The sequence below is a fragment of the Colletotrichum tamarilloi genome, assembly GCF_030869305.1.
Source record: "Colletotrichum tamarilloi strain Tom-12 chromosome Unknown Scaffold_64.1, whole genome shotgun sequence".
NCBI classification, from domain to species: domain Eukaryota; kingdom Fungi; phylum Ascomycota; class Sordariomycetes; order Glomerellales; family Glomerellaceae; genus Colletotrichum; species Colletotrichum tamarilloi.
In genome coordinates this window covers 46,822-74,211 of record NW_026849446.1, presented here as the reverse complement: position 1 = coordinate 74,211, position 27,390 = coordinate 46,822, and the positions used below count along the sequence as shown (strand labels likewise).

The window sequence follows — 27,390 nt, the reverse complement described above, 5'->3', positions numbered from 1 at the left end:
AGCTAGAAGTAGAAATGCGGGGAATAGCGAACCCTTATTAAGGATTTTATATTATAAGTAGGATATAACGTAGGCGATCCTCGTAAGCTCTGGGGATATACGCGCTACGCTTATAGAAGGGTAAATTTTAAAAATATATACAAAGCTTTATAATAAATAAGGATTAAAAGAATAGTATAGGGATATAATCGAACTCTTTTTAATAGGACTATTAGTAATTAAGTATTTATTAAGGGATAAAAAATAATTTATAAGAGTAAAAATAATAAGATACCGAATTTATAACTACTAATTATAAAGGGATAAGATAAACATAAGCTTAGCTTAATATATTAATAAAGATTAAGTAATAAAAAGTTTGTATAATATATATAATAGATAAGGATATTTTGGTATAACGATTATAGCTTATTATTTAAGGGGAAGGATATATTAGCCTAAGAGAACGTAAGACGTAGATTTTTATATTAAGTTATACGAGATATATTAAGTATGCGGACCCTAATTATATATATTATTATTAAAGAAAATCTCTATCCTAGAACTTTAGAATATAGTTATTATAGATTTTATAGGAGAGATTACTTTAATAGCCGTTAACGGTTTAAAATACGTATTAATAAATATTAATTATTTTATAAAATTTAGAGTATTCGTATTATATAAAGAAGTATTAGCTAAATTAGTATACTAAACGTAGTCTAGAGTTATTTCTTTAATTTTAGGCTAGCTAAAGGTAATATACTATAATAATGGATTTTATTTTAAGAACGTGCTATTTATTATTATAATAGATTATTATAATATTAAGTTAATTTATAAACCCGTTTCTTATTTACGCTCTACTAGATAGGTAGAGCGGATAGTCCGTTTAGTAAAATTATAGTTAATAAAGTAGGTATAATCTTAACTAAGGGAAATAAGAGTATAGTAGTATTATAAAATACTAAATATTACGAGAGTTATTAATACGTAATATATTTAATCTATATTTACTATACTATCGCAAGCCTAATTTAGAAAAGATACTCTATAAGATATTATTAAAAGTAATAATAAGTAAGAAGTTTTATTAGAGGTAGTTAATAGAGCGTTAGAACTAGTTATTATTTTAGACAAAAGAGATATTAATATAGACCCTATTATAGTAAGCTAGACTATTATTATAAGTATAGATCGTTAGGAAGAGTAATATTTTAATATAGTAAAAGAGTTAATACGTACTACTAATAAAGTAAACTTAGAAATAATCCTAATTAGAACTTTTAAGATTAGTAACCTTATATAAGAGAAGTAAAATAAGGACAGTAAGTTTAATTCTAAGTTCGATATATCGTAAATAGGCTTATACTAAATTATAGATATTATATTTAATATATTTTATTAGATTGTAGATATTTTTAAATTGCGCGAGGGAGTATACTAAAAGGTTTATATTTTAGACCTTAAAATATATACTATGCGCTTATATTAACTCTAGGCTATAAAGCTAGTTAAGAACTTACTTATTATTTATAACTTTTTTAATAAAAGTAGAGTACTATTAAAGGATATATTACTTATATTAGTAAGGGAATTAGAATACTAAATAATAATAGAACTACCCGATTAGTAGCTATAACGGGATGTTACTAGGGGAAAGGGTACTAAAAGAGGTATTTATATTAGTTAAGAGCGGCGACCTAGGTTAGGTTATTATAAAATTAGTTAGGTTGAGAAGCTAGTACTTATACTTATATATATAGTGTAGTATTATTATATAATTAGTAGAAGGACTTAGTACCGTACTAGTGGTATAGTTTAGACTTAGAGAAATCAAGTATTAATTACCACTACTTTTACCCCCCCCCTGTCCAGTAAACAACCTTCACGACTCACGACTCGAGGTTGGCCCGAATCTGGCAAGATGCTCCGTTCTATTCGGGCCTAGCGTTGAGGGGACCAAGCATTTTTTGACAGTTATGGATGGGCGCCCCCCTTCTTCCCGTGCGACCTGCGGCGCGGGTGCATGAGCCACTGCGAAAATAACGAGATTGCTGAACTTTGAGCATGCAATGTAACTAGGTGGTATCGAACTTTGAAGCCTTATCGTGAGAGAGGGCAGGGCCATGGCCTCGAGGTGAGCAGAGAGTCAGAAACTGCATGGGCAATGTCACCGAATTTTTGGCCGATGTCTCTGAGATAGTCGGCTAGTCAGCCAGGTGCTTCTTTGCTTGCTGAATTCAATATCCGACGAGCAGAATTCCGTCTCGCCTATCTGATGTCGTGCTTTTGAGTGAACAGGGAGCAAAGAAGTTTAGGGGCATTGGACTTTCCGAGGAACTCGGGTCATGACTGGGTGGCCTAGATGATGGATCCCAAGATACTGACTGAAAATGGTGGCACTGACGTGTGGTTCCACCTCGATATCCTTGGGGTAGGTCACCGGTGTAGCAACCCTGAATATATCCGTTGATGAAATAGTACGGTGGCCCTCGACTTACCTGGCAAGTGTTGAGTCGCCCCGATGGCATCCAGCCAATCAGCTCGACTTCAGATCACCGATGATGGGCTTTCGAACAATGTCGAGGGAAGGAAAAGAGGGATTCTCAATAAGCAACTCTGATCATTGCACGAATACCAAGGTTTTCGCCACAAAAATGAACATCACAGATGCCACAGTAACCAGGAAAGTTTGTTGGCAGGACATTATTAGAAACAAAGCCGTCTTCCTATCAGAATCGAGTTTCCCCTGTAGATCCAACTTACAGCAGCTGTCGAGAACAGGTTTTTTATGGTGTCCGAGATGGAACGGTACGGTGGACCAATGCGCGACAAGCCACCGGTCATAGTGACGATTTGGTAGCTAGCACAGCCACACTACCCCTCACATGTGGCGCCCGGGACTACACCCGCCACATGAAGCGTCAAGCCACACACGTGATGATTTTCGGCAACCTCAGGGTCGGTTCCCTCTTTCTTCGTTGTGGCAGATGTCACTGGCTTCGGTGGACGAGTGGAAGGGAATGCTCGACCCTGAGGGCTTGTAAGTTAGATTCTACTGAGTCGCTAAGCTCTTCCATTTTGTGGAAAGCTTCGCCATCCGAACTTCCATGTGCTCTCTTTCCACTTGCAAAAAGATTGGGGGCCGCTTGGAGGAGTCGAGCCTTATTCAAGAAAAGCAATGTAGATACAGATACCCGTGTGATTATGTAAGGGTGTGTGTGTGTGTGTGTGTGTGTGTGTGTGTGTGTGTGTGTGTGTTGCCCAAAGCTCATGGGAGGTCAGTGCAAAATTAACGCAGTCATCAGCTGGAAATCTTTTACTGACCCTCGGCCTCGGTACGTCTCGAACTATGTGTCTATCGAATCCGTGCTTTTACCCCATCCCCTCTCTGCTTGCGAGAAATAGACTTCCCGAGAGTTACTCAGAGCATTATGCCGTCGGGAGGTTGAGGAGGAGTGGTAGTAGCGGGAATGTACACCTTCCGCCGCCATGGAAACCCAATCTTCTGACTACGAAGTCTACAAAGTGTACGAAGTGGGATGAAAAAGCTTGGTGAAGCTTAGCGGGCGCAGTGTGGATTCTTGTTGTATGTCAGAGAAAATAAACGAGGGAGCTTCATGGCATGCGGGGGTTCTGAGGTAGGGGGGAGGGTACTCAGGTAATGAAGATCTGGGCCGTAGAAGGAAGTCACAGGCTTGTCTTTTTCATCTGAAGGAACGACATAGGGGACGATCTTATTTGCCGCTCTGGTTGGAAGACCGGATGTCGAGGCCGAGTTTCCGTTCATTTGCCGACACTTTTGGATGAGTTCATAGTTGAAGAGAGTGTGCTTAGTGATTCTGCCGATGTTGAGCAGCTAGAGGCGGGGGAGGGGAAGGTCGATGGCGAACATTGGGATGCCTCGGCACAAGGCGATGGCTGTGATAGGCAGCAGCTTGGTAGAGCTGTTTGTATTCTGGGATGGTTGTTCTTAGTCAAAGGGGAACGCTTTAGCGCCTTAACATAGGTTTCTGTTTTGAGAAACTTATGATGACACTTCTCTATTGCTTTTGGAAACATTTGAGGTTATCAAGGCTTATTTTGGAGTATTCAATGGATAATCTCACGCTATAGTGGACCTATTCGAGAATCTCCGAGACGTTGAAGTATTTATAACTTATTATGACATCTTACGTTATTTTTCACAAGACAAGAAAAAGAGATGTGCCTACGTCCTGCAGAAGGCTTTCTACAACAACATGCAATTGCTATGCGTTGAGATCAGAATAAACGTTCTACACAAGGCTTGAGCTATTGGAGCAGCCTTTCGAATTACGTCTTATTCATTGAACTCAAGTCTTGATGGCTTATTGCTTAGCAGCGTCACTTCGGCAAAGTGCTTCTTATTCTTTAAACATATCACCTTCAAGTATCATGTAACTCAGTAACTCATCAGCACGTCTCGTTAATTGTGCGTCGACGTCTGTGAAACCGCAAATCTTGCTAGCGGCGTGTACAACGAAGTCACGACAGAGCCCCTGCTTGCTAGCCTGGAAGCGCTTCTATCGGAGTCTCTGGAGACTTTGCATCTGTACAGCGCTCACACCGAGGAAGACTTTCGCAAAACAATTCAAGCCGCCCTGTCGAGTCAACGATTGACACATTTGAAGAAAGTAGTACTGGACAGTGCTGCCGTGATTTTAGACTTACCCGGTTGGCAAGGCTATTGCTCAATCACCCACACCGGGGTCATCTCGGACAGCACCGTACCTGTATAATTAATTAGACCGTGAAAAAACCAACTACCCAACCCAAAGTAAGTAGAGCAGGAAAACCGAGACCATGCTCATGCAAACCAGTTGCCTGTGGGGAGTCATCCTACTGAACTTCGGCGAGGATATGGAATAATTACAACGAGCAGTCGACCCATGCTTCATCCTTCTCCATGGTCTACCTAAACGACCGACGACGGTTATGATGGAAATTTCCAGATCTAACTACATAAACCTTAAGCCATCTCTGTGGGCCGACAATCTCTCGCCAATCGGGGCCAAGCATTCATGACTGTAGGTACCTGTCATCATCTGATTATTCCATTGATTTGGTCTACTCAAGGCAGACTTAAATCATACCGCGCTTCCAACTCCCAAGGTAATTTCAAAATTGTCCCAGTCCTTGGTGCCTTTGCGGCATTCTTCAAGGTATCGAGGAATACCACCAAGATAGTTGAGCTGTTCCTTCTTCTTGCCGGGAATGTTCCCTCCCACGTACCAGGATGTATCGCTCTTGCTAAACAGCAACGCCTCGTGTATTGCTTGTACCTTTTCCTTCCAGTTCTCTTCAGCTGAACGGCGTGGCTCGATGGATGCGATGTTCCCCGTGCGCAGCTTCACAAGGAAGTCTGTAACAAAATCGACTTGCTGCTCGATGAACACCGGCGCGTTCGTCAAAGCCGTAGGAGCTGATTCAGTTGTCGTCAATAACTTGAGGTCTTCTGAAAAGATGCTTAGGGCTTCGTGCTTACCTTGCGGTCCGTATATCATAAACATGTTTGGAGATCCTCGAGCCATCAAGCCCAAATACGTCCAAACGCCTTGTCTCCACCTCTCTTTCATATCGATGCCGTCTTTCCCACGGAGCCCCATGCTTGTTAACGCTCCGGTCATACTGTCGTACCCCGTCGCTAGGACAACAATGTCATGCTCTCTCTCCTTTCCATCTTCAGTCACGATACCTCGTGCTGTCCATTCGCGGATGCCCATCTGCTTCACATCCACTACTTCCACATTATCCTGGTCCATGCATTCGTAGTAATCCTGCTCCAGGCTGCTTCGCTTCGTTCCAAACGGGAAAGGTTGTTCGTCAGGCACCAAGATGGCTCGTTTCTCCGGATCCTGCAACCGGCACTTGGTTTTCTTTGACCAAAACTCGTAAATCAAACGATTCACTTCCGCGTCCATCAAGAAGTCCATATACTGGCCTGCTTGGAAGTTGAAGGCCCCTCTCTTCCATAGCTCCTCCCACCATGCCTCCCTTTCTTCCATTGTTGTTTCCTTTGTAACCTGGGTAGGTCCATCGCAAGGTAGCCCGGCACTACTATCCCTCGCCAACTTGAAAAGTGTCTTGTATATCGCTTTCAAGCTGTCCTGCTCGAGTTCCGAGATTTCGCGTTGACGCATTGGGAGTGCAATGTTGACATTTCGTACGTAGACTGTCAGCGCCACGCCAGGCTGTTTAGCAATTTCTTGCACACATTGAACCCCTGTTGCACCTGATCCAATGATGGCAACTCGTTTATTCTCAAGATCGATTCCGGAATCAGGCCATGCTGCGGGGTGTACCACTATGCCTTTGAAGGAACTCTTTCCTGCGAATTCGGGCTCATATCGTTTGATTGAACTGCCCGTCGCCGGAATCAAGAACCGCGACGTGATGATGCGTCCTGTATCGGTCTCGATGATCCACTTGGCTGTCGCCGTATCAAAGTCGGCCCCAACCACAACAGTATTGTACGACACGTCCTTAGAAATGTCAAGCACGTTGTCGACGTGTGTGAAATATCTCTTCAGCTCTTCGTGCCCCGGAAAGCGTTGCGACCATGTCCAGTCTTTCCAGACCTCCCGCAATGAAAGCTGATAGTACGGTGTCTCCGAGTCAACTCGTGCTCCGGGGTAGCCGTTCCGGTGCCACACGCCGCCGAGGGCCGACCCAGCTTCCACAACGTGTGCCGAAAAGCCCAACTTGCGCAGCTGGTGTAAGGCGTAGCATCCCCCAAAGCCGCCGCCAATGATCAGAACATCGTAATCCATCTTTCTGTCGCAGGTATCATTACAATTACCGTTGTATTTAGTTCGGTGATGATTGAGGTGGTGGGTAGACCCCATTATCACCAACTCAGTCTTGAACCTTAAGTCGACCAAATTGAGTCAGGATCGGGACGAAAGAGTCAGGAACATTTAGAAATCGAGCAATCTGGGAGATCTACCGACTCGTGAGGCTAGATCTGTTGATTTATGAGCCGACGAGCGTATGGTCCAAAAGATCAGATGGGATTTTGACTTCAAGCAGGAGAGGAGATGAAGCTGATGTGCGGCATTAGGCCCGCCTCGGTCGCCTCGGCATGCTCTTGCGGCAATCAAGTTCCTTTTTTCGCCATCTTCCTCGCTCTGCCGTACTCGGAAGCAATTGATGAGTGGTGCAAGCTTGCCATTGTTGAATCTTTGACGATGTTTACGTCGTACCTACTTGAAACGATCCCCGCAGTTGCAACCTGGCCAGCGTTGCAGTCGATGTGATGGGCTAGACGGGTCTAGATCTCTCGGGAATGTCGATACTGTTTCCATGTCCTCCCAGTGGATAATGCGTGGTTCCAGCCAGAATAAGGTCGGCATGTGTATAGTCCTGTTAGTTGGAGGCTTCAGGGCTCGACCGAGTGAGCTTAATGATTCGTCTCTCCGAGACCATAGGCCGTTTGATGTAGCATTCAACCGAAGCTCTATGGCTTGTCGATGCAACGAGAAAGAACGTTCTGAAATACTTGACCACGGAATGCGCAGCCGTGATATCGTAGAATGCAATACTAGGTTCCTCTGCAAGCTCGCTCAATCCTTGCAGGGATTCATTCAGATGTATTAGTCAACAATGTTTGTTTAAACATATGGTCTTCGAATATCGACTGGAGCACTGTCAAACTTGTGTAGCTATGTCATCAATCATTTCACCTGGAGAGGGGGCGGGGGGAGATATGTGGACGGCCTCTCGCATATATTATGTCTGGCGCATGCCACTGGTAGTTTCAGTATAAGGATGAAGTCTGTCATGGCTAGAGATTTTCCCCACTACCAATGCAAGGGGCCGGAGCAGCTGGCAGACCTCATATGATGGCAATCAGCCTCATTTGGACGAAGATTCGATGCCTAGGGCTTCATGTCGAGGACTGGGTATATTGAATCTCAGGTCACGATAGTGGCGCCCGGGAAATGAGAAGAAAAGCAAGATGCATACTAACATTCTAAGGAAAATGGAGAGAGAACCAGCTGATGATACGGAAATCATCTCGTGGCATTCACCTGGCCTGCACTGTTTGCCTTGAAGTCCTACAAGTCGCATGAAAAGCCTAGAAGAGCCTTCCAGCGAGATCGAAAGCAAAGTCTGCTTCCTCTTCGTATACTATACAGTAAAAGATAAGGAAGAGGCAAGCGACGCTTCAACATTTCTCAAGTGAATGATGTCTAGGTGTTTTTTCTCTTTTTTCCTTTTTTTTCTTTTTTTCAAAAGGGGATGATTCCTTTGATCTAACGAGCGGCTGCGTGCTGCGGGAGGCCTACCGACCTTAGCCCTAATACAACCAACTGATTCACTGTTTTGTGCCCTTTGTATGAAAGCACAGCCGTACAGGTTGGAATTCTTTCGAATTCTAGATTTCTGAGAACTTCTTCTCTTTTCTCATCTTCCGGAAAGCGACGAGCTCTCACAAACCAGACCATTAGTGCCGGACCTGGCCGCTTGCATTGGTCGATATCGCCGGCGATGACGTCTTCAGACGACATGATCATGGATTCTCTACAGGAATGGAAGCGGCGTCTGAGCCCCCTAAGAGTTGACATCGTTGGCGACTTTGCTGGGAAAGAGCTGTTCACCATCCATGGGGAATCTTTGGTGGCTCACTGTCTCGCCTCTGCAAATGTCGACTATCTCGGTGGGCATCCAGATACCCCTTCAAATGCGTTCACTACCTACCTGATCTTGGCTAATCGATAAAACAGCGGGCTTCCAGCTACTTCATGCAGTACATGCGATCGAGGTCTTCCTGGCCAAACTCAAGGATCGGGGGTGCAACTTCCACGTCTTGTGGTTCGACAGTCATCGAGACCTCGCGACACCACCTGATTCTCCCGAGAATCAATCATACAAATATCTCTTGACGCGTGCTGTCATCATTGAGCACCTGAGATGCCCTGAAACACATCCCAAAATGAGTTTCGACGATCGCGGTATCAATTCTCCAATGAGCTTCGTGTTCCCTTCCATCATGAGCCCCGAGTTCGCGGAGTACACCAATCAGCACCGCTTTCACTTCATCATGATGTCCCAAGGCCGGTCTTCAGATCTCAGCACGACCAAGAAGGGAGAATTCTTGAACATTATGTATCTGTTCGGTCTTCGCGGCTACAGCTTGGCTTTTATTGACGATGTCGAGTTTCGAAGCTCCAAGGTACAGTTTCCGTACTACCTTTGACAATAGATCACAGCGCGCTCACCTAATCTCTCAATGGCAGGCGTATACTCTCATTGCAACAGCGCCGACCTCAGTGGCAGTGATACCAGTCACAGAGCCAACACCAGCGACGACACCCGATCCCGGTTGCCAACGGACTATCGAACGTCTCCAGGCCATACCCAAGCCCAGTGAGTGGCGAGTGCTTCGATCTGACAGTGAAGTCGAGGCCCAGGAAGAAGTAGCGGTCACTGTTTGCGCAATATTCTTGTCTAACAAGGCCTCCTCAGATGTACACAGTCACAGACTAGTGGCCGCCTTCCTCTCACACATCGTTCTGCTGAAGCACGCAACGCTCTTACAACGACCCGTGGAGACTCTACCCAAACTGGAGAGTTCTTCGGGCATCGAGGAGTTCCTTGCGACTTTTGCTGAGGTAGCAGCTCACCTGATACAGCAGTGGCCCAGGGGAAAAGAAGGACAATACCTCAATTGGAGAGTCTGTGATCTCATTGACGGCCGAATCTACAATCAAGTCTTGGAGAGACTCGAAACACTCAAACTCCCAAGTGATGCCGGTTCTGGGTATGCAGAAGCTGTACGGCGGTTATCTGGCGTCGACGTATCCTACTGCATGCCGAATTCCGTTTCGCAGGTCAAAAGTGGCGCAGGAATACACCGCATCAGCTACCAGCCCCCAGACACACAGTCGATACTTGTATTCAGCCATCCCGTGTTGGACAAGTATCTCGAGGTCGTCAAGTTGACAAGCCAATCCGTGATGGAGGATGAAACCTTTGAGTCCAAAATCTTTCAAGAGCTCTCCCACTGGCACAATTCGAAGAAGAGCATCGACCCCAAGCATGTACCAAAGCGTCGAGGATTCTATGCGAGCAAGAGAAACCAGAGATACATGGCCGACACGATTGCCTACTCTGCCAGTCTTACTAATTCTGCCGGGAAAAGCATTGATCCTGAGACGATTGTCGCCAAGAAGTCGGACCTTTCTGCCCGGTCTAGGAAGCAAGTGGGCACAACCCGAAGACAAGATCATTCGATTAAGAGCGGTACAGAGAATGCACTTGAAACATCGAGGAGATTGAGAGAGGCGAAGAGTCAATCCAGGACCGCGGTAATCATCAAGAACTGGGCAGAGAAATGCCAGGACTTCGACAAGATCACGTCTGTCTTTCAGCGCTACTTGAAGGTCAAGAGGTATTTATCAAGTCTTTCTTCAGAGGACCAGAAGTCTATTGGTGGCGAGGTAATGTTGTACATGTGCAACATCCTTGGTCTCCAACTTATTCGCAGACCGTTGAAAAGGGCCTTCAGCGATTCAGGTATGAGCAAGCGTGGACATGATTTCTTGGCCTCTATTTCTGACATCATCGTTTCAGAATCGAGTGTATTGGCAATGATTTGGGCCCAGGTCAGAGAGATGATGTCGTTGCCCCTTTCCGTTGAGACGAAACACCAGGTCCAATATTTGATGAAGGCTTTGAAGTTCCCGCTGGGGGAACTTCGAAGCGGACCTTCTGTGCCCGTCAAACATCGTCTTCCGTTCGTCTCAACGTATGAAGTGTCAACTACGCATCTGCGAGTCCAGACAACGGGTCTCGAGTTCCAGTTGGCTCACTGTGGCCCTTATCTGGAGCGAAGCTTCGACTCCGCCCCCGACCCGCGCGTTTCTTTCAGTCCAGATGCTTGGCAACGAAGCGTACTTGATGCCATTGATGACGAAAACAGCCTTTTCGTCGTCGCTCCAACGTCCGCCGGAAAGACCTTCATCTCGTTCTACGCCATGAAGAAGATTTTGCAGAACAACGACGATGACGTTCTCGTCTACGTAGCCCCCACCAAAGCGCTCGTCAACCAGATTGCCGCCGAAGTTCAGGCTCGGTTCTCTAAGTCGTACCGCCATGAGGGCCGTTCGGTTTGGGCCATCCACACTCGAGACTACCGTGTCAATAACCCCACCGGCTGTCAGGTTTTGGTGACCGTTCCGCACATCCTCCAGATCATGCTTCTGGCGCCCACCAATGCGCAAAATGAGAAATCCTGGGCTCGCAGAGTGAAGAGAATTATCTTTGACGAAGTGCACTGCATTGGTCAGGCCGAAGACGGTATCATTTGGGAGCAACTATTGCTTCTTGCTCCTTGTCCCATCATCGCCCTATCTGCTACTGTGGGCAACCCGCTCGAGTTCAAGGAGTGGCTCGCAGGAACTCAGAAGGTCAAGGGCTTTGACCTTGAAATGATCGTTCACTCGGCCAGATACTCTGACTTGCGAAAGTTCCTGTACCAGCCACCCATTAGGCTTGAGTTTGAAGGACTAGAGCCAGTGGAGCGTTTGCCAATCCCCGGTTTGGATGCTGAAGCAGGAGAAACCTCGCGATTCACGTTTGTGCATCCTATCGGATGCATTATCAACAAGTGAGTCTTGATAGAACTTTCATGCAGCCTTGCCAAATCCTGAATGCCATCTTATACTGACTGATTAAACCCAGGAATCGTGAGGCTCTTGAAGATGCCAGTCTCGAGCCACGCGACTGTCTCCGGCTTTGGCTGTCCATGAAGGAATATGAAAACGAGTCTTATCTTATAAATCCTAGCCTTGAGCCCAACATTGCGTTGCCAGAGTTGGTGAAGAAGTCGGACATTATCAAGTGGGAGGCTGCTCTCAAAGAACAGCTCTGGCAATGGCAACAGGATCCCAAGTCACCCTTTCCAGAAGTATACAGAAGGCTCAAGATAAACCGCCCTTCATCAGCGATAGACCTTAAAAGGCCCGAGGTTGTCGCGGACATCTACGGTGACGCTTCGTTCTCACTCCTCGTCGATCTCCGCTCCCGGGGTGCCCTGCCAGCTATCCTTTTCAATTACGACCGACTTGGATGCGAGAAGGTAATTCTCAAGATTCTTCAAGTCCTGGAGAATGCTGAACAAAAGTATCGCGATACAAGTACAGAATGGGCACGGAAGATGGAGGCATATCAAAAGTGGCGACAAGTCACGGATAGCAAAGCTGCGAAGAAAAAGGCGAAAGCGACTAGAGCTACTGAGGCTACAAACTCCAAGAAGGAAAGACACCACGCAAAGGATTCTGGTGCAGCCCTGAATCAAGCTGATCTTGTGAGGGAGGAAGCAGGCCGGGAAACCAGCCCATGGGAAAACTTTGATCCCGAGGCGCCGCTTCCGCAATACAATTTTGCGGACACTACTAAACTTACGGCTGAAGAGTTTGAGGCCCGTGTTAGGTCTCTGGATGATTTGGGAATCAAGCCTCGCCTAATCGACGCTCTTCGTCGGGGACTCGGTGTCCACCATGCTGGTATGAACCGTCAGTACCGCCAAGTGTAAGTTGAACTTAGCCCCATATTCGAGCAATCACTGATTTCGAGGGGCAAAGGGTAGAAATGTTGTTCCGCAAGGGCTACTTGACCGTCGTTATTGCGACCGGTACTCTCGCTCTCGGATTGAACATGCCTTGCAAAACTGTTGTCTTTATAGGTGACTCGGCATTCCTCACGGCTCTCAACTACCGTCAAGCATCAGGACGTGCTGGACGTCGTGGATTTGACCTCCTTGGTAACGTCGTCTTTCATGGCATCCCCCACCATCGTGCGATGGAAATCATCTCGTCGCGGTTGCCCGATCTCAAAGGCCAATTCCCCATCTCCGTCACTTTGGTTCTTCGGCTCTTCACCCTGCTGCACAGCACGAACAACTCCCAGTATGCCATTGATGCAGTGGAGTCCTTGTTGACCCAAACACGTCTGTTCCTCGGTGGACCTGCCTCGCAGATGACCGTCAAGCACCACTTGCGCTTTTCCATCGAGTATCTCAGACGACAGCACCTCCTTTCTCGAAAAGGAGCACCTCTCAACTTCTCGGGCCTGGTGGGTCACTTGTACTTTACCGAGAATGCTGTGTTTGCTCTGCACTCCCTGCTCAAGGAAGGCTACTTGCACAAGCTCTGCGAGGACTTTGGCAATCCACGGAAGCAGGGAGAGATCATTCTCACTTTATTGACAGTATTGTGTCACCTCTTCTGTCGCATTCCTTGCAGCAAGTACAACAATCGGGAGTGGCGTGAAAACGTCGTATATCGATCACCTTCTGTTGTCCTTCTACCCAGGCTCCCAAGAGAGGCAGAAACCGTCCTCCGAGGTCACAACGAAGAGACTCTGAAAACTTTTAAGACCTACGTTCGCAGCTTCATTGCACAGAATCTCCAGGACTCTCCAGATAACCAGCTTCCTTTCACCAAACGCCGGGTGGGCGCCGCTGGAGAGGCCTCGGCTGATATCTCAACAGCACAGATTCCAACGCTCCCTTGTCCAATTCTTCGATCCCCTTTCGCCGCGCTGTCGGGGTTCACAGACGACTTCGCCACAATTCATGAGCTATGCGACACAGTCCGCGCTGGTGTGTTTCTTGACGAGTCTGCCATCCCGTACATCCCCATTTACCCTGAAGAGACAAACGGCGTGCCCTGGAACGCATACATCTATGACTTTTACAAGCACGGTGATCTCAATACTCTTGTGCAGGACAACGGAATCAAGGGCGGCGATGTTTGGTTTCATCTGAAAGACTTCTCTCTGATCTTGGCCACCATCGTAACAAGCTTGGAGAATATTATGGGCCGAGTCGGTGCTGATGACTCGGATATGATCAATGTTCAAGATGTTGCCGATACCATTGAAGAAGAGAGTTTCGGCGAGGAATTAGATGCACAATACTCGGAGAACCATGTGGCCTCGTCTGCTACTGCGAAAGCAGAGACAAAGTCCCACTATAGCAAATCTAAAGAAGCAGTGGCTGAATCATGGGAAGATGTGTCGGATGGCTCCTCCTCCGATACCGAGCACGTGAGTAGCAGCGCAAGCAGAGCGGGTCAGGCAACCGAGTCAGAAGGAACGTCTTTCGGGTCAGGTCGGGGGAAGGGAGGCGGTGATAGTCTTGTGAAGGTCCATATGGCTTTCAAACTCCTGCAGCAGGTTTTCGAAGACAAGTTCAGAAAGGTGTGGGCATGAGTAAGTAGGTAGTTTTTTTCTCTCAAAAGTACATGTTGATTAATTATAGCAACTGTAAAAGAAAGAGTATCGAAAGCTTCGTCTGATCCGACTCTACCCAATGATGTACTAAAAGGGCCAGACCAAATATCGCCAAGTCTTATTCGAACTCAGATTGGCGTCACTTTCTCCGAAACTGTGTTCTTTTGGTCCTCGTTCTCATCGGATCTCTCTCCGTCAGGCAACGTCTGCGTCTCTCGAGCCGCAGCGGCACGCTCGAAGTCTTCCACCGTCATTGAGCCATATTTTGCAAGTGATTGCCTATCGATCTGTGTGATATCGTGATTAGCTACTTCATATTTGCGGAAATTAAGTGATTCTTTCAATCATGATGAGCTTACCCTGATGACGAGTCCCATGAAGCAGAGTACGATGACGCTGCACACAATCATGACAATCGCACCCTTCTTCCAATACGGCGCTTCATCGGCCGCATAGAAGACGATGCCCCAGAAAGTGTAAAGCGTGGTGGCGCCAATGTTCATAGCGTACACCGTCACGCTGCGCACCGCCTCGTCGCCGCTCCGTTGGAGAATGATGCTGGCCCAGCCAAAGATCAACGGGTTGACCATGTACGACGAACCCGATGCGTAGAATGCGAACATGGTACCGGCGTAAGGCAGGTTCGGAACGAGGAGCATCGCGGCGCAGACGATTTGGATAAGACAAACCAGCACAACCATGGGTACTCGGGTTCCAGTCGCGTCCATATGCCATGCCGCCATGATATTGGTTACGATGCCGACTGCTTGCACACCCAAAGGATAGGTGTTGATTTGGCTCTGCGTGAAGGATTCGGCGTGGTATTTAAGCCAAAGGATGAAGTTACCCTGAACAACCCAGGCCTCGAGTGTAGCGCAAATCGGAGACCACAGCACCAAAACCCAACTATTAAGTGGTCAGCTTTCCCAACTCATGTCGTAATAAAAGCGGGATATTCGACTTACAAGGTGGGCATGAGTACTAGACGCTTCAACAGAGAGAACGGGTTGACTCCGTGCGACCCTTTGATGACTGGAGGCAAACGTCCAACGGCAATCTTTTTCTCAGAGTCACTGAGATACCGAGCGCTGGTGTTTTCAGGGATATCCGGGAAGTAGAAGAAGCCGAAGATCGCGATGGGAAGCGTGATGATGCCATCTGAAGTTTGTCAGCAAGTTCTTCCAGCCGCAGGCCTCGTCAACTTTTTCGTACCAATGATGAAGACCCACTGCCAACCACCAAGACCGGCAAGGCCGCCCAGTCCCTTGTAAATGGCAGCCATCATGACGCCGGCAAACATCGTGCCTACCTGACCTGACGCGGTGAAGATGGCCGTGCGCTTCGAGATTTCTTCAGGCTTGTACCATGAGCCCATGATGTAGATGGCTCCCGAGTAGGTGCTAGCCTCCGCCAAGCCAAGGAAAAAGCGGATAACGCAGAGCTGAGCGGTATTCTTGACGCCTGCACTAGCCATCTGAGTATTGTTAGCGAGCCGCAATAGAATAATTTGACATCGATGAGACGTACAGTCAGGAATGCCCAGAGACAGCACATCGACGGCAGCCAGATTCGCGGCCGGACGATTTGGAGACCGATGATGATGCCATGAGGAATCTGTCCCACCACCATACTTTGATATGGGGTCAGCCCATGTTCGTGGAAACGCTACTCATCGGCCTAGATCTTACCCAGCAGTGGTCACCGAAAGAACGGTGTTGTAGTCATGGCCCTTCATGTGCAAGGCCTCGCGGAGGCCAGCAACCTAGAGTGAGCCTGTCAGTTCTACTCGATGGTCTACTCATTTTTGATGTGGAAACTCACATAAGCATTGGCAAAAGCAGCACGGTCTTTTGTTTCCGTCCATTGTCAGTGTTACGGTCCCTTCCCCAAAGCTGATATGAGGCAACCATCACCCACCCAGGTAGTTGAAGAAGTAGCTGAGGCAGCAGTATGTCAAGATGAAGAAGTCTGCGGTTTATTAGTCAGATTCATCGTCTTTTAATGCAGAGATAATGGGAGTGCCTACCTATTTTCTGCACAAGACGTCTTTCTTCTTTTGAAGTTGCCTCATTGCCAAGGAAGAAGGCTACGTGAAGCCAAGAAAGTTAGCCCAAGGCACATGTACAGTCATGACGGCGGCCGAGGCTCGAAAACATACCCTTGACCTTTTTGCCGGTTGAACGGTTCTCAGTGGCCATTTTCTCTGTAAATCGCTTGCCACATAAGATTCTTTCCGATGCTACCTTATCCGAGATGCAACATGAACAAGTGCTTTCTCTCTCGAGTCCCGAGTGAAACAAACGATCTGATAAAGAATTTTAAGTGTTCTATCTTGACTAGCGTGTCATTCATCCGTAAACTCGAAATTTTCTACTGCCCAGATCTAGGGCGTGCGCGACAAGGATTCGTCTGTTCGGAGCACACGTCGTGGGCGATGAAATGTCAATCGCATTCCTTACAGGTCATAAGCGAAAGTAAACGCGCCGAACTTCCAAAGATGTCTAAAGAAAGAACAGAAACTTGCTCACCAGAGAACCTTGATGGCCTCATTACTACCAGTTTTCCTACTAGTCATTTTGACATGGTGGCCGGCGGCCCCGTCTCGCCCATCTACTTTTGTGGCTCCATTGCACAAGTGCACTCCACTGACTGGCATGGACATGGCATCTTGTCAAATGAAATTGCTCGGATTTGAGCGAAGACGGGCGGGGAAGCGCTTGGCGGCTGATGGATCTGATAAAACACCCACCCGCTGGGGAGGCGGCTTTCCTGCATCAGTTGCCGAAGGCCTAACTGTGGCGACCTTCGGCGACGTACATTATCGCTGGTTTCGTCCTCTCTGACTGCAGCGGGCAAACTATTGGCATGACAATTCTCAAAGCCTGTTGCTGTGTTCGAAGTTGAATGCCTTTGTTTCCATTTTTCGTGGTCTCGTTTACCTAATCAAGGTACTCCTAAGTCGGAGCTCTACCTTCACAGAATCGTTGGTGATGCCAAGGCGAGTATTAGTCCGAGTTGATTTAGACTAAACTCTGATCGCCCACGAACCATATTTACAGCATCATGGTTTTAAACATGCAGATCAAATGAATGGATTTCACCTCGAAACCGGGGCCGCCTTGAAATGGATCAGCTCACTAATAGTGGATGCATCGCGACTTTAATCGAAGTTTCGAATTTCTGCGGACTCACCTATTGGTCCAGCAAGAACGGCTACTGACACGTTCCAACAATAGCCGCAATTGCTGAGCCTGTCGAAACCTACCGAGTAAGAAGTCTGTTGGTTGTTTAATTCTTACCAGCTGCTTCCATGGCCTCGCGCTTCTTCTTCTCGTAGATGGAGTTGACCTTGCCCTCCAGAGCCTCGCTGCAGAAAGTCTCAAACGAATTTCCCGTTAAGTCGGGATACAGATCCTTGGCGATTTGATATCCTAGGTATCGCGCGTACTCCGGCGTGTTGTCTCCTCGGAGGCCCCACGATTTCCGATATTGTAAAACCGATAGCCTATGAGGGTTGGCCTTGTCATCCTTCGCCTTGACCATCGCAGCCTCAATCTCATCAGCCGACATCTGTGTTTCAATGTCAGTTTAATCGCTCAAAGCTAAGCCTTCACCGTCTATTTATCGCTCCATGTATGCCTTATTTCCCCGAGTCTTGGTAAGGTGGTCTAGAACTTACGTATTTTCTCTCAACCTTTTCTCCACTCATCTTCTCAATCAGATCGTATACTTCATTCTGGGACATGAGTTCGGTGAAGGCGAAGACTCTGTGATTCAGGGTCCGTGGGTCCGCAATGATGCGGGCGACGTATTTGCCAACGTCGCGGAGGTCAGTCATACCAGAGAGAACGCTTCCATCTCCAGCGATCCAGTTGTCAAATGGGCTCGCGACTGCGTCAATCCGTCCCGAGGCCAGACGGGGCAAGCTGATCTGGTACCACCAGCCAACATCGATGACCGTGTACGGGAGGTAAATAGTCTGGATATGGTTTAAGACATCCTCTTTCTAGGACGCATTCAGAAGTCAGCTCAACAGCTAATTTGACATATCCTGGGGGTCTAGGGAGTCTTCCTCACCTGATCTCGGAACCATAACATGCCCCTGCCGGGCATCACCGTCCCAAAGAAGCAGGGGACGAATCGCTTTACCCCCGCTTTCTTAGCCGCATTGGCGAGGGGGATTTGGTCGAGCAGCTTGTCTGCCACAATGGCTGAGACGACCACCTCATGACCGGTAAGCTGATTCGCGATTTCGTCTTCGGGTCCGCTCAGGTCTACTGTGGCAATCTTGACGCCTCTCTTCTCTAAAGCTTTGACCTCGGGCTTCTCCAGCGAGCTCGGTCGGATAAGCGCAGTTATCTCCTATCAAACGACTTATGAGTAACTCTACCAAGGTATTGTACAGACTTTCATGATAGACGAGCCCTACGTATTTCGTCTCAGGCGAGGAGAGCAGGCCATTCATAATGGAAGTTCCAGTCTCGCCGGTTCCACCGAGTACTGCGACCTTCATGTTCGATGTTGTTCTTTGGTTTCGAAGAACCTAGAATATTTTGTTGCCTGGAGTCGAAGTCAATGATCTAGTTCAAGGCTTTGTTGTTGATGAGAAGGAGTTGAGTTTAACTTATGCTCCAGAATCTCATAAAGCTACCTAGGTATGGATCCCCCTCTACCCAGAGAACCGCCTACTATTGGCTCTCATATCGCCATGGGGATGATATCATCGCAACACCATTTCTCAATGTCGGTGTCTCGAACAGCCAAAAGTCCGCCAAAAGCGGGGAAAAGCTGCGGACTGGCCCGGTTTGACGCTGCGGAGTTTTATCGGGTTGGGGCTGAATGCAACGCGGACGCAGCTTCCCGCGCCTAGGGCCGGGGGCCCGCGCCAGCCCACTCGGTTTCGGTTCCGGAAGTGACTGGAGGACCGGGGGCGGCGGCCCAAAACCTCGGTCGAGGTGAGTCTATTGGCGGCTCTGGCTTATAAATCAGTATCAACCCCGCGCCTTGTTGCTGGTAATCCTCTCGTATGAGAATACGAATAATACGAGGTATCTCGAAATTTGTCATTAACAACATCGTGTTGGCTCTTCGTTGAGATTATGCTAGAGTGAGTCATTGTGATGCCATACCAAGCATTGTGTTCTAATAGTCTAAGTCCGTCGTTGTGATTAGCAGTCCACAATTGACCGTAAGCTTGTTCTATCCGAGTTAGCGCAAGTGTAATGACTACTTTATCGTGACGAAGCATGAAAGGCATGTCACATCTCAACTTCATGTTTTGGCTCGAGTGGTCAAGGGACATAGGAGCAATAAGTTCAACTGACTGGACGAGACAATGCTGTATCAAACGGTTCAAGTCTGTTGCAACAACCTTTTTAATGAGATCACAACTTCACACTTTTGTTTCTTTGCCGAATTGATGGTTGTAAACCTTGGTCAATATGATATTCTATGAATCATGTTCAAACGGGCATATTTCTAACATATGTGCCTCTTCTCTAAATGCAATCGGTGCCATGACATTGATCAACTTATCCGAAGAACAATCTCGAACTCGTATCGATAGTAAACACTTGAAGCGGCATAGACTTCGCTACCGACTGGAATTACCAACACATAATCGAGTGGCTCAACTAGAAATCCATTGTGGTACGCATTCTAAATTCATTCTGAGTGCCACATAGTGCCCTCCAACGCCTGCTCAGGTACCCTATTCTCTCCACCTCATCATTTAATGGTCTCCCTCAACTTTTACTCTTCAAAAGTCATTCCTATTTGATGCCATTAATGCAAATGTTGACTGAACCAGCTTACCGCGGCCGACTTTGCCAGAGCCATCGCCTTCCTCTCTCCAGGCTTTCCGGGATCACCTCTAGTCAAGCAAGCATGCTCGACACCAGGGTAGTGATGATACTCAAACGACACGCCCTTCTTCAACATGGTCTCGAAATAATGCGACTTGAGCTCGGGGGTGAACTGCGTATCAAATTCGGGAGCCAACAGCTGCACCGGAACCCCAACACCGTCAATATCCTCCTTGGTCAGCAAGCTGGGGTGGCCAGTCGCGATGCAGTCAACCAACGGAGGATCATGCTCTTTTGCTCCTAACCGAAAGACTGCCCACCCTCCGTAACAAAACCCAATAGCCCCGACTTTCGTGTGCTTCTTGCGAACCTCCTTGACAAAGTTGGTGATTTCAGGTTCTCGAATTTCTCGTGAATTGTCCCTTCCAAAGCTCGAGAGGTCAATTTCGTGCCATCGATTCTGAAGCACTGGCTCAAAGGGTACAACCCAACCGCCGAAGAAGTCTGGTAGATAGACCGTGACGTTGGCTTCGCGAGCATAGTGATCCGCCAGGAGGCGTGCGTTGGGGAAGGTCCAGCCTAGAAGGTCGTGAACGATGACAACTGCGGCGTGTGGATTGTCACCGACGACGTAGACGTCATTGTTGGCAAGCTTGTCGGTTCGGCCCGTTGGAGTGCCGTCCCATTCAAAGGCTTTCAAGCAACACGATGGGATAGCCATTTTTGGGTTCTTTGGAACGTGAATAGAGCAGCGCCCTTTAGGTCTTTAGTATAACAGTATCTTCAATCTCGAGGGGTATAGTCGTGAGTTGAGTAAGACGATTCTGTGAGGGGGTTCGTATTAATAGGGCTGATGTTGCAGCCTTCGGATTTACTACTACCTAAACACCGGTGCCATGACAATGCGGAGAAAGCAAGTCGGCCTGGAAAGAGTCCGGACGCCGATCTTCCAATGAGATATACGTTACACCAAACCAGGAACGAGGCAATTGATGGTCGGGATACCAACATCTTAAGTTGAAGTGAAATAGTCACAACAAGGTTGTTGATGTACCAATCAAAGCTTTGGGCGTACGAGTGCGAATGCGACTCAGGCTAGGGACTTTGGTTTAGCGACCTGAAGGGGACGGAAACTCGACTTGGCAACTAATGTTGCTGCGACTACTAGACCAAAGGTACTTAGGTTAACTAAGTACGTACAGCTAATTCCCAAGCAGAAGAGAGATGTGGGTTCAGGAAAGTCGATGTAGACATCTTCGCCATCTCCCCGCTTTGGAATATTTACAACCTCCCGCAGAGAGCTGTAGCTTCGGCGTACATGGTTTATCGTGATTCAATTGAATTTGGATTTAATCATGACCCCGCTGATTCCATGTCCGATCGAACACGGTGAGTGAGCGTTGAGCTAGTTGCAGGTTAGTTGATTGATGTAGTCACAGGGGTGCTCGACATACCTGTAGGCACGACGTCAAGAGCCTTGATGGAGACATTGTCCGGTTGCTCCAGCATGTAGACCGCCGCTTGCGCAACGTCTCCAGACACAAGTGGACTGACAGGTGTTAAGTTATTCACTCATAGCAAACGAAAAGATAGACCAGCGGCAAGAACTTACTCGTATCCTTCCACGAATGAGTTGTACTGGTCTTGATCGAAACCCACACGCTGCGTGTGGAAGTGAGTCGCAACGACACCAGGCCTGATTGCTAGCACCTTGATGTCGGTTTCCACGAGTTCGTTGCGAAGAGAATTCGTGAACCCCTCTTGAAAAGCTTTGCTCGCGTGATAGACTGCCTCGCCCGGGAACGGTGGCACTTCATGCGCAGTGACAGAGGTGACGTTAAGGATTGTGCCCTTTCTGGGCTTTTGCTTCATCATGGACCTGTTGAGTACCGAGTGTGTCACGAACATGGTTCCGTTGATGTTAGTGTTGGACATGGTGATGATGTCCTCGATCTTGAGGTCTGGGAACCTGGCGGGAGCTCCCAAAGCGAGCCCAGCCTTCGGGGTGACGGGTTAGCGAGGCTTGGAAGGATGTGGCGTCACACTGAAAGTTGATGGAAAATCCTAGCGTACGTTGTTGATGAGAATGTCAATCTCGCCAATCTCTTCGATGGCTGAGCCGATCGCCTTGTCGACCACGTCGAAAACTCCAATGTCAGCGGCTCGGTAGATGACCTTGACGTTCGGGTTGGCACTCGACACGCTTTTCGCAACAGTGCTGAGTTTCTCCTTCACAAAGCGTCAGTCAACTGACGTGCAGGTAAAGCCTCCCCGTATACCTGGCCCTCCTGCTGCCAACTTACTTTGGACCTGGATAGGAGAACTAGATTCGCACCCTTGGCGGCCAGCGCCGTGGCGATTGCTTCGCCGATTCCCATAGAGGCGCCTGTCTGTAGAGATTCAGTGATGAATCCGCGTTGTAGCCCAGTTTTTGTCATTATTGTAAACGAACCAGCAAGACATTCTTTCCCTGGAGGCCCATCTTGATGTCGAACAGCTAAGGTGGTTGCAGCCCAAGTTAAAGTTCCTCTTGATCTAAATCCGACAAAGTTGAATCGATGAGACTACTAGGTGGAAGGCAATGAGCTTTGAGGGTCTTTTAAAAGCATTTATAAGATTTCTGAGGAGCGTCTCTCAGTGATATGAGAACCATTCAACACCACGAGATGAGTTGACTCTCTAGTCGTTCAGCTTACAAATGTCCCCTACGTCATGGTCGACTAACTAGGTAGGACGACCCCACTTCGTGAGATAGAACCTGAGTAAAGTCATCCTATGAGAAAGGCCACTACATGCTCATTTTCGGCGATAACATGCACGAATACGGTGATATAGTCTCTAAGCATAACATTCTTTCCCGCTGTAGAGAGCCCATGGGCGGAAACAACCTCTATTGGGCGCGCTGCGCCTTGGCGCGTCCACAGGTGGGGAGAGACCTTTGTTTGCCTCAACTCCACGGACTTTCTCGCCGACTGAGTCATTAAAGCGTTGGTACTTCGTCAAGCCAAGGTCTGAGACGCTGGCTAAGTCGTGCTGGGGACGAATGATTCAAGTAAGGCATCAGTCAGTGTGAATATATGGAATCACTTGAATGTGCACAGTCTCGAGCTTCGATCCCTACATGCACGTACATCGAAACTTGCTGAAGAGAGAAAATTGCTAGGTTCGAGATCATGTAGCCTTCTTCGGAAGAAAGACACCCTGCGCTAGGACCTCAAGCTTACGGCAGCGGTAGATACCAACGAATCATGACGAGGATCAAGACTCTCAGTTAAAGGAAATCAAAGGAATTTAGCAGCGAGATTCTACTTGATGTTACCAATGCGATAAAATCTGGATATTACCTGGATCAGTCTAGAGGCTATCTCGACGCCGGCAGCGTGGGAACGAATCGGATCTCACACCGGATCTCAAGCTAGACGGGCCCATGACTGTGGCAGGCGGCACAGGGGTAATTCAACGGCCTGGCTTTTTGACACGAAGCAACAAGGGATACCTTTTACAAAAGGCCTATCGCTGATAGGACCGACTTTACCGATTGTGCTGTGGGCGACACGTCAAGAGACATCGGCATGCTTAAGCACAAGACCCAACTCATTCATGTTGTTAACCAAGATGGGCTCGGAGAAATGTGTTTCTCATGCCCAAGAGATAGTGCTCTCGCACCTTGCCAGAAAAGTAGGAGCTGTGGGTTATGCCTGTTAGGGAAGCCCTCTCTTGTTCACCTTAATACCACGTGGTAGTTATTTTTGAGATGACGGGAGCATATAATAACGCTTGTCAGAAGCTATGTTGAATTTGTTCAATAGGGAGTTCTACTGAATGGTCATTGACCCAATCAGTAGATACCAAGTTTTACATGTTTCCCCGAGCATGCAGAGCGGCGAGATTTCGTCCAAAATGTACGACGGAATTCTGAGCCTTGAATTGAAAACAGGTAATTGCTACATCTACTTGTTCTTGAAGAACTGTGAGGTCTAAACACGAAGAAGGGACGTACTGCCCGTGAGCTGGAGCTCGTGGCTTTCCATGTAGTCATTGAGATCTGCCAGCCATCCCTCGACCGATCTACTTACCGGTGATAACGAGGCACTCACTAGGATCGCGGGGTAATACGGGAAGAGGCTCTCCTCATACCGGTAGATCGGCAGCTCTCACGTTAAGACCGAAGAGCGACAACCCGAGCGTACGGATTCGATGTCCGTTACCTACCGTAGCCATTAGCCGTGATAGCTGTCAGGCACGCACGGCACGATAACGTGCAGACTACCATCCGGAGCCAGGGGAAACTGTGATCTCTTGGCTTCTAAAAATGCCAGCAGTGTCGCAAAGCCGCTCTCCAGTTCCGGCTTAGACCCACTGACGCACGTCCTACCCCGGTCTCGCCCCCCACGGCATTTCGAGTCGGGAAAAGAATCGTCCCCCCAAGAGCCAAGGGAGAGGGCGAATAGCTTAGCCGAAGGTTTCCGAAGGAACCCGGTAAGTGGAGGAGGGGGAGGGGAAAAAGTCGGGGACACTGTTGACTGAAGACACGCAGAGTCTCAGAGTCGAGCTTTCAGTCGCGTCAAGTCAATTCAAAGTTACTCATCAAAGGACTTCAGGATTCACTTCACACGGGTGAGGGAATGAATGGATTCAGAGCGGTTCTCAAGAGCCAGTTTGCTCAGATTCGCTACGTAGCATTCGCCTAGAAACCCAATAGCTAAACTGGAAGTCTACGAGTTGCAAACTTGGAGACGAGGACACAAGCACGCGGGGTTTCAACCAATCACCAAAGTACCGCGATTTTCTACCGAATCAACTTGAAGAGGATATCAATTTCTAATTCGTGCGGAGAAAATTGGGCCTTCTAACGGGCCACATTTGCACTGACGCCATTTTGCAGTGCGGTTTTGGAGGGATACACGAAGAAAAAAAGTGAGAAATCTCCGTTCTTCGGAGTCTCATGCTCAAAACAATTATCCAGACCCATTGTGCTGTCCTTTCAGTGTGCTATGCACGCACACCACCCACACACATTCCGCTCTCACATGCTGAAACAACCACTCATTCTCATTCAAATCAGAAGCCCCCCACAAGTTTAGACTTAGAACTTGTTCTGGTTGGCGTTCTGCATGAGCATCTGGGAATCCGGCTTGTACTTCTTGGACACCAGGCGGACGTCGTACTCGACGTCGAGGGTGGCGCCCTTGGCCTCGTTCTGAACAGGCTTGAAAGTAAGAAGCAAATCGTCCTTCACGGCGCAGGCGGTGTCGGTCTCGAGGTACGGGTCGTCGCTGGGGTAGAGCTGTGCCGTGACGCCGATGAAGTCGGGGTGCGTGACCATCATGTGAATGTGCGCGGGGCGGTACGGGTGGCGGCCCATGAGCTTGAGGAGATCGGCCGAGGGGCCGGAGGTGTCGATGGCGTACTCGGTGGGCTTCAGGCAGTAGAAGTAGAACTTGCCCTCAGCGTCCGTCTTGAACTTGCCGCGCAGGTTGTGACGGGTCTGGTTCTCGGGGTCAAAGACATCGTACTTTCCATTGGTGCTGGCCTGCCACATGTCGAAGACGGCGTCGGGGATGCCCTTGCCCGTCTCCGCGTCCTTGATGACACCATGGAAGTATGTGAGCTGGCCGTCCTTGGGCATGTTCTGGACGACGGAAGCGCCGAGGTCGCGGAAGGGGGTCTCGGGGGACCAGAAGGGGCCGAGAATGGTGGATGATGTGGGGGTGACGCCGGACTCGGTCTCGACCGTGTGGTTGATCTCGTCGACGAGACTGTAGAGAGGGGGGAGAATTGTTAGCCATTGGCTGGGTCTCTGCTTGCGAACATGGCATCGCAGTGGCGCGGCCGGAAAAGCCGCGCACGCGGGGTAAATGATTTTCGGAGTAGACGGCCGCGCTAGAGGGCAGGGAAAGGGGGGTTGCGACTTACGACTCAATACCCAGGATATCGCACACTCTCCATGCCTCGTTGCGGTTCTTCTGGTAGGCCTGGCCAATGGAGTTGATGTAGTTAACGCCCAGAACCCACTCCTCTTGTGTGAGCTCGACATCTCTGCAGAAGTCGTGAAGGTGCTTGATCAAAGAGCCGAGAACCTGTCTGTGTCTGGGCTTGGTCTCGGGGCTCATGAGGTCGATGACATGTTGTGTGAAGTTGGGGTCGAACTTGCTCTTGGTGCCATTGGCGCCGTTGGCGTGTCCGTTGACGCCGTTTGTGCCGTTCGTAGCCATTGTAATGGATGTTGTGGAGATGTGTTTGGTGGAGGGTATCTGGGGGGTGACAGGAACAACACGCTGTGATGGAGATGGAGGAGAGCACTTGTAGGATGAGAGATTCTTTGAAACAGGAACAAACCCGCGAACGAACCGGAGGGCCATGATGGTTAAGTATCAAAATCTGGAGCCCCGGGTTTAGGCGTGAGCAATCCAGACAAGCAAGCCACGGATGGTGGGCATGAATCGTATGACCATCTTTGGTTGCGGCAACAGAGTGCGGCATCGAGTGCGGCAACAGACTTCGGCAATTTGACTAGGGGTTCAGTTCTTTGGGGTAAACTTTCGCGCCTCGCGCTTTGTGCCCCGCGGTGGCTCGTCCATCCCACCACCAGACCTCGATCAGAGTGGCAGAGACGACGGACTAACCCCCGCCATGGTCCCTGCGGTCCTTTACTCAGCCAAGGGGGGCAAAACATAGATCCGGGACAATGAGTAGCGATGATGGCATGGGTAAGTGTAATTCCCACGCCTAGCAGCCGAAATGCGGGGGAAACCCGTGGGAAAGCTTCAAAGCATGCGGGGAGGACACTCTGGAAGACAGACGGCGTCAACTAGGCTCCATCAAGAGTTGCTTTGTTGTTTCTAAGTGGTTGGACGCCAGGAACATATGGGGACAGAGTCCGTCCAATGCCAGATGGCTGGGATTCTGCTCACAGCTCGCTGACGGATCCATCTCTCCTGATTGGCATGACCTGTCAGGCGGGCGTCGCTGTCGGTTTTGGATTCAGCCGGAACTGTTGGATCCTTCAGCTTTCCATCGTTCGATGTTTGACCATGTAGCGCATCAAATCGGCGCATCGAAGCGGCTCAGTCGGGAAGAAACGCGGATGTTGGTGGTTATGGTTGGCTTTTCACGAGTCGTGTGTGATATGGGAAGATGAATTGTACCACAACACGACCCCAGACTCGCTTGTCGCGTCTCTTGCCGGGTCAGACATTTTCTTCATCGCGGTAAGGTACCGGTAATCTTTGTCACCACCGATTTGCTCAATCTTAGACTCAGAGGCCACCAGATGCGTCCTCCGGGATCGACGCCGGTAAGATTCGACCTCCCGAACGTACCTTCAATGCTGGCAACAACGACG

At 48.7% G+C, this 27,390-nt stretch overlaps 7 protein-coding genes across 7 annotated transcripts; 1 reads left to right on the top strand and 6 right to left on the bottom strand.

The window, feature by feature from the left end:
* Positions 1–5,090: 5,090 nt before the first annotated feature.
* On the bottom strand, positions 5,091–6,773 carry CTAM01_11578 (cyclopentanone 1,2-monooxygenase; the record flags this gene model as incomplete). The annotated part of the gene is made up of 1 exon (XM_060527589.1): positions 5,091–6,773. The coding sequence occupies one exon, from the start codon at positions 6,771–6,773 to the stop codon at positions 5,091–5,093; it is 1,683 nt and encodes a 560-aa protein (XP_060377757.1).
* Positions 6,774–8,493: 1,720 nt separating this feature from the next.
* CTAM01_11577 (DEAD/DEAH box helicase) lies at positions 8,494–14,220 on the top strand (the record flags this gene model as incomplete). The annotated part of the gene is made up of 5 exons (XM_060527588.1): positions 8,494–8,662; positions 8,730–9,178; positions 9,243–11,614; positions 11,689–12,537; positions 12,591–14,220. 5 exons carry the CDS (start codon positions 8,494–8,496, stop codon positions 14,218–14,220), a joined length of 5,469 nt encoding a protein of 1,822 aa, XP_060377756.1.
* Positions 14,221–14,369: 149 nt separating this feature from the next.
* CTAM01_11576 (major facilitator superfamily transporter) lies at positions 14,370–16,439 on the bottom strand (the record flags this gene model as incomplete). The annotated part of the gene is made up of 10 exons (XM_060527587.1): positions 14,370–14,528; positions 14,601–15,147; positions 15,207–15,399; positions 15,454–15,715; positions 15,769–15,871; positions 15,930–16,003; positions 16,063–16,088; positions 16,159–16,209; positions 16,268–16,327; positions 16,400–16,439. The coding sequence occupies 10 exons, from the start codon at positions 16,437–16,439 to the stop codon at positions 14,370–14,372; spliced, it is 1,515 nt and encodes a 504-aa protein (XP_060377755.1).
* A 1,090-nt stretch (positions 16,440–17,529) lies between these two features.
* Positions 17,530–18,754, bottom strand: CTAM01_11575 (isoflavone reductase; the record flags this gene model as incomplete). The annotated part of the gene is made up of 4 exons (XM_060527586.1): positions 17,530–17,811; positions 17,921–18,247; positions 18,319–18,603; positions 18,671–18,754. The coding sequence occupies 4 exons, from the start codon at positions 18,752–18,754 to the stop codon at positions 17,530–17,532; spliced, it is 978 nt and encodes a 325-aa protein (XP_060377754.1).
* A 1,271-nt stretch (positions 18,755–20,025) lies between these two features.
* CTAM01_11574 (dienelactone hydrolase) lies at positions 20,026–20,766 on the bottom strand (the record flags this gene model as incomplete). The annotated part of the gene is made up of 1 exon (XM_060527585.1): positions 20,026–20,766. One exon carries the CDS (start codon positions 20,764–20,766, stop codon positions 20,026–20,028), a length of 741 nt encoding a protein of 246 aa, XP_060377753.1.
* A 628-nt stretch (positions 20,767–21,394) lies between these two features.
* Positions 21,395–22,527, bottom strand: CTAM01_11573 (NADP-dependent L-serine/L-allo-threonine dehydrogenase ydfG; the record flags this gene model as incomplete). The annotated part of the gene is made up of 6 exons (XM_060527584.1): positions 21,395–21,450; positions 21,500–21,594; positions 21,658–22,043; positions 22,119–22,274; positions 22,349–22,435; positions 22,498–22,527. 6 exons carry the CDS (start codon positions 22,525–22,527, stop codon positions 21,395–21,397), a joined length of 810 nt encoding a protein of 269 aa, XP_060377752.1.
* A 2,604-nt stretch (positions 22,528–25,131) lies between these two features.
* On the bottom strand, positions 25,132–26,260 carry CTAM01_11572 (dioxygenase; the record flags this gene model as incomplete). Its single annotated transcript, XM_060527583.1, has 2 exons — positions 25,132–25,804; positions 25,962–26,260. The coding sequence occupies 2 exons, from the start codon at positions 26,258–26,260 to the stop codon at positions 25,132–25,134; spliced, it is 972 nt and encodes a 323-aa protein (XP_060377751.1).
* Positions 26,261–27,390: the final 1,130 nt, after the last annotated feature.